We start from the raw sequence: 13,985 nt of genomic DNA, 5'->3' as shown, positions 1-13,985 counted from the left end.
ATCATATATTGATAAATGTTTTGTTTTTTGATAAATAATTTTGTCGGCAAAATAATGAATCAGACCTATTCATATTTCAACTATATATATAAAATATAATTAAAGCATAAAATTAAATAAATCGAAATAAAATAATGTCAAGACATAACACAATCTGCACACTCAATAAAAATAATAGAGATATATTGGAGAAAGTGACTATATGAAAATTATATATATCCATAAATATTTTAAATAACAAGAATAAAATTATGAAATAAATCTTCCGAGATAGGATTATATGCACAACTACAGTGCAGAGAAATGAATAGTAAGTTACAGAAGAGGGAGCGGTGATTGAGGTCCAAAAAAGGGCATTGCGCCAATTTTTGGAGGAGAAATACACTCGAAAATGAAGAAAAAGAACTCATTGATAGAAATAATTTTCTAGATAAGATCTAGTGGACAACAGCCGGGACTAATAGCTAAAGCCAAAGTAAACGTTCACGATATTTTAGATGATAAAAATAAGAGTTATACTAGAGGATACGTCCCAAAGAGCATTTCTGAAAAATTTTGCGGGAAAAAGTTCGAAAATTCATCAGGAGTTAAAACGAGTTTTCACGAAATTAAGATGATTCCACCGGGCTCATGACACAAAATAATTGCAGATGAAAAATAACCGAAGATGATTATTCACGACAAAACTAAGGCACCCCCATGTGCTCCGAACACCATGCCGAAGATATTACCGCACGCGGGCGTACAGATAAAATATCAAGAAAACACTGATCTCGAAAAATCCTCCAAACATCTACGAAGCACAAACAAATAAAATTCAGGACCACTATACTGAGTACACACGAAACACACTAAATATTATCAAAACGTGATAAATATAGATGACGAAGAACCGATACGCCAATAACATATGTATCAAAAAAAAAATGATTAACCTCGACTGAATCATCGCCCAAATTTAAACAATCACAAGATTTAGGAGCATTTGCTTAATAAATACGTGAGAAGAGAATTATTTCCCCAATAGAAAACATACGATATCAATCAAATAAAAATGTGAATATATAGGATTCTGACTGGTAGAGTATTAAATCAAATTACAGTGTATTTCATTAGAGTAACAAGATAGCTTTGATGCACTATTATGTATATTATTTTACCTTTTAAGCCTATTTCCTAAGGTATTATAATATAGGAGGTATATTAATTATTGCCTTCTTATACTTTAGGACCTATAATACTACTACTATTTTTTTAATTAATATTGGAGACAGCTTAAGATATTTAAGAATTTCTCTTTCTGGCATTTATATACATTGCCAACAATCTTCCTAAGGTATCGTAATATCTAGATCTTATTCGCGATTCTTGTACTGCCCTAGGCGTGCAGATAATCCCTAATAATGTCATTAAACACGGAATTAGAATAGAACCCCGATACAGATTTTAAGTAGAGGATAACAGACTTATGCTAAAGGCACGTCTATATAAGGCGGAGTCAGAATATAATGCTGATAAGAGAAAGGGAAAATATAAAAAGAACAATACAAAATCCAAATGTAGGAAATTGGACATAGATGGGGAGCTAGAAGCTCCCACGCAAGATCCATCGTTACCTATTATTGATAAGTTAGCCTAAAAGGATGATGGGCTAATGGATAAAGAGTAGATAGGTCCTTTAACTAATTTAAAGATTGGTAAGGATTAGTCTTAGTATAGGGGGGCGGGCGCCTATTGCGCGGGTGCCGGGCCAGGACATCTACGGCATTATTAGTGGGATTATACAGAGAAGGGCCTTTTATTTGGACAGACTTATAAGGGCCTAAAAATGATTAACAAAGAGGAACTCACATATGATTTTTAGGACTGGGTAAATCTTTCTTAAACAATTTTATAAATTATTTTTAAGATATAGAGGCGTTTATAAACACTCCGTAGGACTACTAAATAAGGAAGTTTACAATGACTAAAACAGCCCTTTCCCTAAAAAACACGTGTTGGCTTATAAAATTTCCACCCTAAGGTAAAATATGCAAATAGACGTTAGATAAAAGTTAATCTTTAATGACATTAGATATAGGTTTGATATATATGCTATATCTACTTCCCCTAGACACCATTAAAGGGCAAGTATTTAGAGGTAGTGTAGGTGGGAATGAATAAACTAATCAAAAGTCTTATTATTTAGTAAAGAATTTAGCATAACGCTTAATTAATTAAGCATATAATAAGAAGGTTAATATATAATCCACTTACAGGCACACAAACTTCTTAGTTAGGGCGTGTGAGAGCCACTAAACATCTAATGTAATAATAGGGATAGAGATAACCATAATCCTAGTAATAATAGCAACGTTGCTTATACATTTTAAAGAGAACAAATTAGAGTGAGATTTAGGCGGCATTAAGAAGGATAGTATGGCCTTAGTAGGGTGCTTATAAGGACTAAGGCCGCACTATATAAACAGTTTGTATCACTGCTGCCCGATAAGGCGCTACCTTAGTAGCATTATACGACACTGGACCATATGGCATTAGGGGTAAGGAAGTACTACTTATTTTAAAAAAACATAGGCTAGCCATTAAGGCGTTAGCTAAGCTGAGGGATTGCTACCTTAATAAAGGTCTGAAATGGTATTATAGATGGTAAAGGTAAACAGTAATATAGAGAGTAGATAGCAAATTAAGGCAGTTTTTTAGAAGCCTTTCTAAAAGTCCCCCTAGCTAGCGGCCCAACCGTAGTACAATATTAATCTATTACTTTGCCCTAATAATATAAGTGGTTTAGATAGGTTCTAGAATAAGGCCAAAACTGGTCTAAAATCCGAATTTAACCTTTAATATGGTTGCTTTGCCTAAGGGTATAAAACATCACTATACTTGCGTATCCGAGTTAGGTAATTCATTTCCTTAATAACGTTCTGAATTCGTTTTACTTGGCTATATACTAAGTTAGCTAATTTATAGAAGAGGGAATACTGGCCTTATAACTTTCCCTCCTTATTACGACGGACGCGATATATCTTATGTAGTAGCTCCTAGATAGTTAGGGGGTTAGGCGTGTCTTTTTCCATATTTATAGTAATATGGAATGAGATCTAGTTTATATCTAGGGCTTAAAACGGCTTAATATAGGTGTGGTGTTTCCAGAATTCTAAATTATTGGTTAAACGTCCTGTAAAGGCGAGATATGCCTTAATAGCATCGATGTACTCGGAATAGTCCCGACCGGTAAATTCGTTTACTCGAAGTCTGAGAATTATACGTTTTGGCTAGTGTTTAGCACTAGGGGGTTTAGCACTAGGGGTGTTTAACATTATGCGGTCTAAGGATTTTAGGGGTTAGAGTGTGGGGAAATTGCTCGGCTATTATAAGCTTCGGCCACGTACGCTATTATAGCCCAGCCAAGCAGCAACCAATAGGAGATCTAGGCGGTGGTAATGCTTAAGAGGAATCCGTTCTACTATTCCTTACTATAGTACAACTTATAGAAAATACGGATGCTTTTATAAACCTTAACTAAGCACTTACTAGGTAGCAATATATAAGGNAATATTTAGAAAGCCTTCTAAGAAATAGTCCTAGTATATAACGTCATCCAATAAAGGCGTATATAAAGTGAAGTTCCTAAAAGTCTATAAGGCGCGCAGGCCTAAGTGTTGCGTGTTACGCGAATAGGCTAGCGCGTAACCCCAGGATTTTCGCTAAACTACTTTATGAGCGTATAGCGCAACATTTATATATAAACATCGCAATCCCACGCCTAATTTACACGGTATATTTGTAAAAATTTACAACTTAAATAAATAAAAAAGTTAAAGGCTTGGCGATTATATAAGCTCGCTAGTCTAAATTAGAATCTTAAGAGGTCCACAAACCTAAACTTCTAAATCTTTAACCACTTTCAACTTAAATTCGCATTCTTTAAGTTAACCAATTTAGCTATTCCCAACCCAGCATTTTGGATTTTAGATTTTAGATTTTAGATTCTATTATTTAAGTAACCGTTTATACTGCTAATACTATACTTTTAGCCTAATACGCGTCTAGGCAGCTTTGTGCCGCATCTGCTCTAGCCACTTTGGTCTTTTTTAGAAGCCTTTCCAGATTTCCTCTTATAAGTCTCACTAAACCCTTGCCTTTTTTTTTATTATTAAGGCTGCGCGCAATACTAACCGTGGACAGATTAAGCCGTAAAGTTAGTTAAATTATACTTAATTAATTAAGATAGACAATAACTTAGCGGACGGTGTTAACTCGCCCCGTAATCCCAATACGGCTATGCCTACTACCAAGAATAAATACGTAAGCCTGGTGGCTCCCTTAATAGCGTTAAGCACGTTACCGCCAGAGGAACATTTACAAAAACCTTCCGCAAATAGTCCTCTACCTAAAACCGCAACGTCATTACTATTACTAGCACGCTCTCTTTTCGCGCCGCCGTCAGACCTACAGCGGGATTTTAACAAGGCACTCGGCGGCATCAACAATTCAACAATAGATGCTGCTAGAGCAATCACTGTAGGCGGTGACGCGGCGGCTACTAACCCTACTGATTTGGATGCGGACAGCGCAGACTCCCTTTGGGATTTTAACCCAAAGGATATTAAAACCGTAGTAAAAGCACTAGACACTAAAGAGGGTAAGGACGCTAATATCGCTAGAAGCTTACCCAAACTGGCTAACTTCTGCGATCTCTCCGCCTAAGAACTAAGCTATATTATGGAGAACAAACCATTTATGTCTATATTTAAGGCTATCGACAAAGCCGTCTTCTAGCTAGCTTATAAGGTATCTATACGCACGCAGAAACCTCGGCCCCGTATATTTGACCTAAAAACGGTCGTCCATACACTGTCTATAGGAGAGTGTCACGGCAACTAGAAGTTCTCCAATCCCTAGTTAAGAGAATAGGACAAATAGAGCTCTATCGACTACTACGCCAATTTTCTATACAAAATAAGACAAACCTTCTACTTTAGGAAAGGAGGATTTCTCTTTGGTAAAGGCCTAACCGAGGATATGGCCAACTAGCGCATCTGGTTAATTCTTAAGCGCGCCAATATATATAATGCTCCTTCTAGGGTTGTAAAACGCAAGCATAAAGCAAATAAGCGCAAGCTTAAGGGTTTAGAAAACAATACCCTAGGTAAGAGGCGATCGCGCGCCGGGAAGAAGACTTCTAGGAAGCCTTCCAACAAAAACCTAAGCGGTACCTTTAGTAATGCCTTGCTGGCGGACAGTAACGATAACTATAATAAAGAAGAACTGGACATGGTAGACCCGTAATTGATAATTAAGGATATAGCCGTTAGTCCGGCAATATTCAATATAGGCGATAATAATGATGACTACGTCCGCGGGTTAATAAAGCTTAAGCTACCCCCTAAGTTTCGCTAAATAGTAAACTATAAATACCGATACTAGTAATATGCCTATATATGCCAGCTTACGAAGACGTATTACAAAGTAATAGCTATTACTAAGCGGATGCAGTCAGGACTTGACAACGCCGCGGCCGCAAGGATGGATGGGTTGGGTATAGTAGACGGCTGGGCATAGGTTGTAGAGGACGACGCCACTAAGGAAGACAACGACAATAAAGACCTTAATAGGGCCGACGATATAGTTTGTATGGGCCAGCCTACGGTAAAGGATCTTAAAAACCTGGCCGAGCTAAGTAAGCTAATAAATAACGCTAAATACTAATGGGACAATATTAAAGAGTCTATGCGAAACCTTTAGATTAAAGATCGACGCAAACCCTGTCTCCTTCGCCAGTCATTATTAATACCACTCTGCTAGTGGCAGCTTATTGGGATAAATGCTATCATAGACGCACGCGAGTACGGGAAGATATGGGGAATAATACTAGCGGATATTGTCGGTCTAGGCAAGACTTTTTAGCTTGTTGGCTACATATTGCATATAAGTCGCTACTACTACCTATACTAAAGGAGACTTTCTAGAAGGCTTCCTAAAATTGTTCTTGTTTGCTAACTGGCTCTTAGATAATTAATGAGTAGAAAAAGGCGTTCCGCCACGCCACTAAAAAACGTAACGCCGCTACGCTTAAAGCAATCGGTCCAGTAAAGCCATTCCTAGTGGTCGTCCCGCTTATGCTTATTAAACAGTGGATTGAAGAGCTGCAGCGATTCTTACCCGTCTTTAATATCCAGGTGTATTATAATAAATCGTCGACCCAAAAATCCGCCGCTGCCAATGTCTAGTGTCGAAACGAAATCCTTATATAGAAGCACGAACTGTTTAATGGCGATTGCGCTAACGCACGCGTTGTCGTTATCAGTACGTATAGCACTATCGCATCACGTCACGGCCCGAGCGCACTTAAGAAGTGGCGTAAGAAAACCTATAGGGCGACGTTTAAGGCGAGGGGGTTGGTACATTAGCCCGTCAACTAGTTTAAGACACTAGACAGGAAATAGCCCAGGGATCTTTTAGGTCAATAGCATAGCATTCTACTTAATAAAGCTTATCACGTAAGGAATAACGATTCCCTAGCGCATATTGCTATTAAGTTTATAGATTGTCCTTTTACCGTGCTCTATAGCGCTACCCCGCTATTTACGGGTATTAGGGATAACTTCGGCCTAGCGGCGCTAATCGAGCTTTGACTAAAGCTTAACTTCCTAATTAGAACTTCTAATGGCGCCGTCTTTAAGAAGAACGACGACCCCTTTAAGGTGGCGGACAATCACTTGGCAGCTATACTGCGACTAACCTTAGCGTTATTCGCTGCGTTTGTCCTTAGCCTAGAGGATAGCATTAAGCAGGGCCGTAGGCTTGAGTAGATTTGGTCGCAATATCTTATATGTCGGCGGTACACGTCATCCTATTCTATTAGTTCCACCCAAAATATAATCGGCTAGGCGCTCCCTCGCTATAAAAGCATCGTTCTTAACCTTAACAATCCGCCGACGGCTTAAGCTGTCTATAACACATTCGCGGAAGCCTTCCTTAAAAAGCTTATAGCGACGAATACTACTTGTATGGGGGATAGTCGCGTTGTTATAAACGCTAACAGCTACTACGCGCTCGTGCTGATGTCTACTTAGCCTATACTGGCGCTCTTTTACTCGGCTATAAATCCACCCAAGAAGAGCAAGAAGGGCTGGTTAAAGAACCCTTATATAATCTATACCATTCTTAAATAAATAGCGAAGTCCCCAGAGCTTCCCGCGGCTATATAGCCGTATAACGTCCTACTGGCGTCTAATATTCTACCGCTTATCGGGGCTGTCCTATAACACTTATCCTAGTTAAGCGCCCTAGTCGCTAATATAGCCGACTAGGTTGTTAAATATAAGGAAAAGGCAATTGTCTGGTTGCTATACCCGCTGGAGTAGCTGATTATCCGCGAGATATTTATGTCTTTTAGCATCAATACCCGCGTGCTGGCCTCCGACCTCACTTAGGGCCAGAAATCCAATCTTATCAAAAATTTCAACTTGCCGGACGTCTGCTAGGTCCTAATTGCTAGCTATATAGCAAACGGTGCCGGTCTAAACTTGTAGCAAAGCTGCTATAATGTCTACCTATTTGACCTGGCGCCTAGCGTAAACGCGTAGAAGCAAGCAATCGGGCGCACGTATCGATTGGGATAGCCCCGTAAGGTTATAGTTGTCAAATACTACGTACGGCGGACGTTTAATAAAAAGGTAGTAAATACCTAGATCCTTCGCGCCCTTCCTGGTTTAATGGCTATAATTGATAAAGATTAAGTTTCTAAAACCTATGTATATGATTATATAACGCCCGGGCTAGAGAACGTCCTTAATTTAATATCCCTAAAAGGTTTCCACCTGGACGACGAAGGGAAACTATAGCATTTATTAAATCCTAACATCCTATAAGAGCTGCTGGACAAACCCTTACTTAAACCTAAGGAAGTTCTAATCCAATTCTTTATAACTTAACGCGGCCGCCGGGCTGTCTAATATAGAGGTTTTAGTAAAGCCTTCTAGGAAAACCTCTATCTAACCGTAGAATCTAATCCGGAAGTCCAATCGGAAATAGAAGACGATGAGGATGAACGTCCTAAGCGTAAGCTAAGAGCATTAAGACGCAAGCGTAAGGCTACGCCTAGTAAGGTTGAAGACGACGAAGATATAGGTTCTGATACCGGTGCGGCGCCTGTAACAGCTACACGGAAGACACGCTCGCGCGTAGCAGGCAAAAAACCTATTAAGGCTGCCGGCCCTAAGGTGCGAGCTAAGAAGGCGCCTGTTATTAAGACTAAAGCTAATAAACTAAAAACATTACGGGCCAAGCAGCAAAACACCGGGCCCGCTGCTTCTGCTACTACTACGGTATCCTCTAGCAAAAACCTACGGAAGCGCGCCAAGGTCGACCTAAACATTAGTAGAATGACCGCCCCTAATAATAAGTACGTATAGTCCTACTTGCCCAATACCGCAATTACCGGTTAGACTTTTATTGGAAGGCTTCCTAGATAAGTCCATATTGGTATTTTTATAAGTCTTTACAATTTCCTATATTCTCTACCACTGGAATCCCTGCCTGGATTAGGTTTCCACTAAGCATCTTTCTTTAATAGGGTTGGTATTACTATCTTCCCACTTAGACGCTGATTTCCCGTTGGCCCACTCTTGGCTTCGCTCTTACACTAACCGCTAGCATTGGCGCGCCGGATTTTTAGTCTTATTGCCTCCTTATAGATAACCGTAACAGCCTCTAGTCAGCTTTTTAGAAAGGCTTCTTGCATTTCTTTCTTACTCCGGTTGGATCTCTTAGGTGTCGTTCTAACGGCCATCCTTTTATATTCCCTTTTGACGGTGCACCGTCTAAATATTTCCTTTTTCACTTCCCTATCTTACTTTCTTGCTTTTCTACTTTCTTACTCCGGCATCTAGTGCTAATACCTCTAGGACCTCAAAATTGCTCGGTTAACTAACAGACCTATTTACTCCTAGTAGCGTTGGCTAAGATCCTTTTGCGAAAGGCTCCTAATAAAGCACCAACTAATCCGTGCTCTAGCACTTATTCACTAGCGTATATCCCTACTTAGACTTTAGTTATCACTACTACTAGCCCCCCTATGCAGAAGAGGTAGTTAGCAATACGAAGACTTCTACCTTAATTAATAACTGTGTAAGTAATACCTATTTCGTCTTATGCACTTAATATACTATAAAAAACATTTGTCTGTTATTAGCAGCTTACGTTAACTAGCCATTATACTTACGTACTTCTATACTATGTCGGTATCTACAGTATATATCCGTTACTTTATAACTGACGCTTATAGGCATATTCTGGAAGGCTTTCTAAAAAGCTCCCTAGCGTTATCGCGGCAATGCTATCCAAGCAGATGTTAACCATTTAGCTGTACTACCGGGTATAGAGAGATGTATAAGCATATGCTGTACTAATCTGGCCTATTACCTAGAGTAAAGCCTACAAACATTACAGTATCTAGGACCACGACCATTTGTTACTATTACACTCGACCATTACTATCTTCCACATCCCAGCCACTGTTCTTGTCTTAGAAGGACTTGTTTAGGGCTATACATATTTATTCATTTAAGCGTTAACAATTACGTCCTTAAGCTTCTCGCGGGTAGTATAGGCCTTACTAGACTAGCGCTGTATAAGTAAAGCCTGGATACCCTCGACGACGGTACGCAGTAAAGTAGCTTCCTTTAACTTTATACGCCTAGTAAGGTCTTTAGAAACCTACTACATATTAGCCTATATAACGCCACTTTAGGTCAGCTAATTATAGACCGCACAGCTATTATCCCTAAAGGTCACTGCATTATTATAATAAGGAACGTTAATGCTAACAGCCTACGTGCTATTATTGACACTAAATATATTAATATATTATAGTTACTCTATATTTAGATCCTTACTAGAATTTTATTAGCTACGTAATACTGTTAACCTTTCTAAAGTTCCCTTTACTATATATACTTTTTAGGAAGCCTTTCTAAAAATATCTATATTGTAGAACTTACCTATAATACCTATTTCCACTACTTTCTATCTATTTTCTATTTTAACTATATTCTACCTCCTACTATTAGAACTTACCTATTGCATATTTTAAATTTAATATCTATTAAAGGATCTCTCCCTAAATATTATCTTATATTATCAAACCTAATTACTACTCTAACTACCTCTTTCTTCCTTAACTTATCCTTTACTACTTATACCTAGCTATCTATAAAATTAAGTATTATACCTATATTATATGTAGTTCGTCTTTCTTTTATTTTACTATAGCTACTACTTAGATATTTATCTAAAGGTTCTAGAAGTGTTTTTAGTACCTTAGTTATAGGCCATACCTTTCTTACCTATACTATTGTTTTATAAACTAATGATTAACTATATGCCTTACTTAGTTAGATCCTTTATTAGTAAAAATAATTTATTCTTTCCTAAAGTAAAATNGACTTAGAAGAATAGATATAAAATTTAAATTATAAAAATTATAAAAAATAGTTAGTCAGAGCTTATATAATCATACTATATTAATATTTNTTTTTCTAGATTTAAAGCTAAACTTCTATTCCCTTAACAACTTAATTTAATTTCCATTTTCCAAATTCTACCTTCTAAATTTCTATCTACCAGCTATTGAAAATCTTGCGAAAATGAACTACCTATAGAATTGTGATCTAACACTTGCACATGTACGCGTCTATACTATTAATTATACTAAGCCTAATTCTAATCTATGTCTAGGCTGCACAATTCGTGCACTGGAAAAGGTTGTATATGGCCTTAATCCTATATGGTGCAACTTTATACATAAGGATTAAGTCCGTTTCTTTACTGACCCCAACTATCCCTATCGACAATACATCAATTGCTTTATTCTAGACAACAACTACTATTAAGTAAGTTTATACTAATATACACTTTACTACTCTAACTTATAATAAATAGGTCCCTAAAAAGCATGCCAATACCGTAAAGGCCGTAATAGGCAGATTACTTATTAATAGGAAGCTACCCTTAGCTAGAGCCAATATACACCCTAAACTATGGGCTAATAATGAGTGGCGCTATAAGACTAAAGAACTAGCACTAGCTCTAATGCGAACGTAAGTCCACCATATATTATAACCCTAACATTATAATAACTAATATAGTATGTCTATTAAAAAATATGGACCCGGTTCTCAAATTATGTTGCACTCTAGCGCTACGTCCTTTATTAATAATAAAGCTGAGACCAAACCTTATATAAATGCTACTATGGTCGGTTATTAATCCTAAGCTATACTGGCTTAGTAAACTAATATTTATTAGGATATCTATAAGGAGTTTGGCGATAGTTACCCTAATACTACAGCAGTTAATAAAGCGGCGCTAATAGTTGCACTTATAGAAGGGGTTAGGACATTACTTTCTAGGCATAAGTCTAAACAGTATAAAGCGGCTAGTGCAGAGCTGGAGGCTGCGGTAGATAGGTTTAAGTTAGAGTAACTCTAAGTTTACTTCTTTAGATATAGGGTTAATGGTTTCAAATTGTATATAGAGGACTTCTTAAGTTAGGTATTAGAGATATCCAATATNAATTNAAAATTGGTNATNNGGTTTATAGAGTAATTNGATATATNNTATTATAATAAAGATGTCTCTATAAAGTGGAAATAAATGGTAGTATATTATAATGGATTAATATATTATATAACATAGATTAAAGGGAGTTTTTAGAAAGGCTTCCTAAAAATGTCTATAGGTAGTATACTAGGAAATAAAATATAGTATATATTGGACCAAAGTATTCTAAAAAGGGTAATTATATTTAAAATATGTAATAGGTAAGTTNTAATAGTAGGTTAGTACAATATAGTTTAGAAAATAGTAGAAAATAGATTAATAGGTATAAAGTAGTAGAAAAAGAGGTATTATGGATAAGTTCTATAATATATATATTTTTATTTAGGGATTTTAAAAAAGGGGATATAGTTTAGAGAAGTGTAATATAAAATATAGCGATATAGTATTATTAGCAGTAAGGTAGTTTTAAAGGATAATAATTAGATTTAAATTATGTAATGGATCGCTTATATAATCTAAAGTATATAAAATTTTTTTTTTTTAATCAAAATCCTAAACTTCTAAAAGCTTGTCACGGAATAGAACCCAAATATTAAATTTAACTCTATTCTAAGCATCCTTTATTAATTTCAATTTCGGGATGCCATAGATACTGCTCTCAGCCCTACTCGCTCAAAGGCCCGACCCGGCATTCCTTAACATCCTTAAACAACGACGTAATGATGCAATCTTAAAGGCAAAGCCAAACGCTAATATATGCATGGCATGCTTAATAATAGCATTTAAAGCGTTCTAGGTCGATCGTATTCCTAACTAGTGCACATTTGTCAGCGTAGAAAGCTATAAATACTTCGACCTTAATCTTACCAATAGCGCTTAACTATGTTGCTTATACCTTTAAGACAAAAATGAATGCTTTTAGGTATAAGATAGCTATATTATATGGTTCCAATATATACTAATATATATAGATGCCCGAATCGCTAGTACCGATGACAAAGAGTATTATAAATCGATTTATAGTTAATAGAGTACTTCTTAAAGCTAAGAGCCGGATACTGGAGGAACTCGCCAAAGATAAAGCATAGGTTAGCGAAGTTGAGGAGCTGCAGAAGCGGGTAATTCCGTTATTAGTATAGGGTTACAATATAATAGTAGTGTACTAAGTAATATAGGATCTTAATAGGGATGTACAAAACTCCGTTTAACGTCCTATGGCATATAGGACAAGAAGTATATATTAGGGTTTATATTAAGTTCCAGTAAATCAGATTTATAAGTGCTAAATTATAATAGATAAGTAAGAAGAACCAATACTATAAGGGTATAGGAGGTCAGCAATTAGATCTGTTATTAGCAATTAGTAAAGGAGTACAGACATTACTAGCTAATAAAGACTCGGAGGAAGCTATTAGTATTAGCAAGGGTATTTAGGAAGCATTAACAAAGATTAAAGGCAACTAGTGGTAGATTTTGATAAGAGGTAGAAATAGGGTAGGTAGCATACTCTATATAAGATGGAATTATAGGATAGTAGATTCTATAGTGTAATAAAGGGGTTATTACAGAAGAGAAGGTTATAAGTAGAGGATTTCTAGAAAGGCTTCCGAAAAATGGCCCCTTATAGTACCCCTTCCCCTAGTGGATTTCGTCCTAGTATTATTAATAAGAGCTAGGTAATAGAATTAATGGGATTAAGGCTCCATAGCTATATAGATAATTTTAATTCTGGTGTTCGCGCATAGTCTAAGTGTTATAGGACATTAGTAGGGGAAGGGGTGGCGGCAAAAAGTAATCGGACACTAATGCTTTAGGCAAAAAATATAACGGTATTAAGAAACGATCAATTCTAGCATTAAATTGACTCTAACTCTAGTACTAATTACAGTATAAAAAGTTTCGTGCTTAAAGTTAGGTCTTTATTATTCTTCTACAAGGTTTAAAGGCTTCCTCTACAGCAACGTAATATTACTATTTCTTACAATTCTCCTTATTAAGTGTGCAAGTCTTAAAGATATCTATAAGGTCATTAGCTAATAAAACTAAAGGTCTTCCGTTCTTCTCCTTTACAGAAACTAGATAATGGATTTCAGAAGGTAGAAGGCTAGCAGCAAGGGGCTCTTCTTAAACTGTAAGAGATTGTTTCCATATATTAGCAGGTATTGATTTTGCAAGGTTATAGAGGTTTATAGGGTCTCTTCTAGTATTCCAAGACTTACGACAGGTTAAATATTGAGGTTTTCTAATATGGGAAGTATAAGGAGGCATTCTACTAAGTGTTAAGTAAGTGGAGTAGAAGTAGAGTTAGTTTTTATAGTATAGGGGCGAAAAAAAGAGAATTTTTGGTGGGGTTAGATTATATTAGTAAGTTATAGTATCGGATTAGGTTTTGCTAGGGCGTTTATAATGTTATGTATATT

The 13,985-nt window shown here is 36.6% G+C and overlaps 1 protein-coding gene across 1 annotated transcript; it reads right to left on the bottom strand.

Moving 5' to 3' along the window:
* Positions 1-3,116: 3,116 nt before the first annotated feature.
* Positions 3,117-3,272, bottom strand: K441DRAFT_573265 (uncharacterized protein; the record flags this gene model as incomplete). The annotated part of the gene is made up of 1 exon (XM_067644050.1): positions 3,117-3,272. A coding segment is annotated over one exon (156 nt), but the record flags the coding sequence as incomplete, so codon positions are not given.
* Positions 3,273-13,985: the final 10,713 nt, after the last annotated feature.

This window comes from Cenococcum geophilum (genome assembly GCF_001692895.1).
Source record: "Cenococcum geophilum 1.58 unplaced genomic scaffold K441scaffold_36, whole genome shotgun sequence".
Lineage (NCBI taxonomy): Eukaryota > Fungi > Ascomycota > Dothideomycetes > Gloniales > Gloniaceae > Cenococcum > Cenococcum geophilum.
The sequence above is the reverse complement of the archived record's forward strand: the minus strand, read 5'-3'. Positions and strand labels throughout refer to the sequence as shown.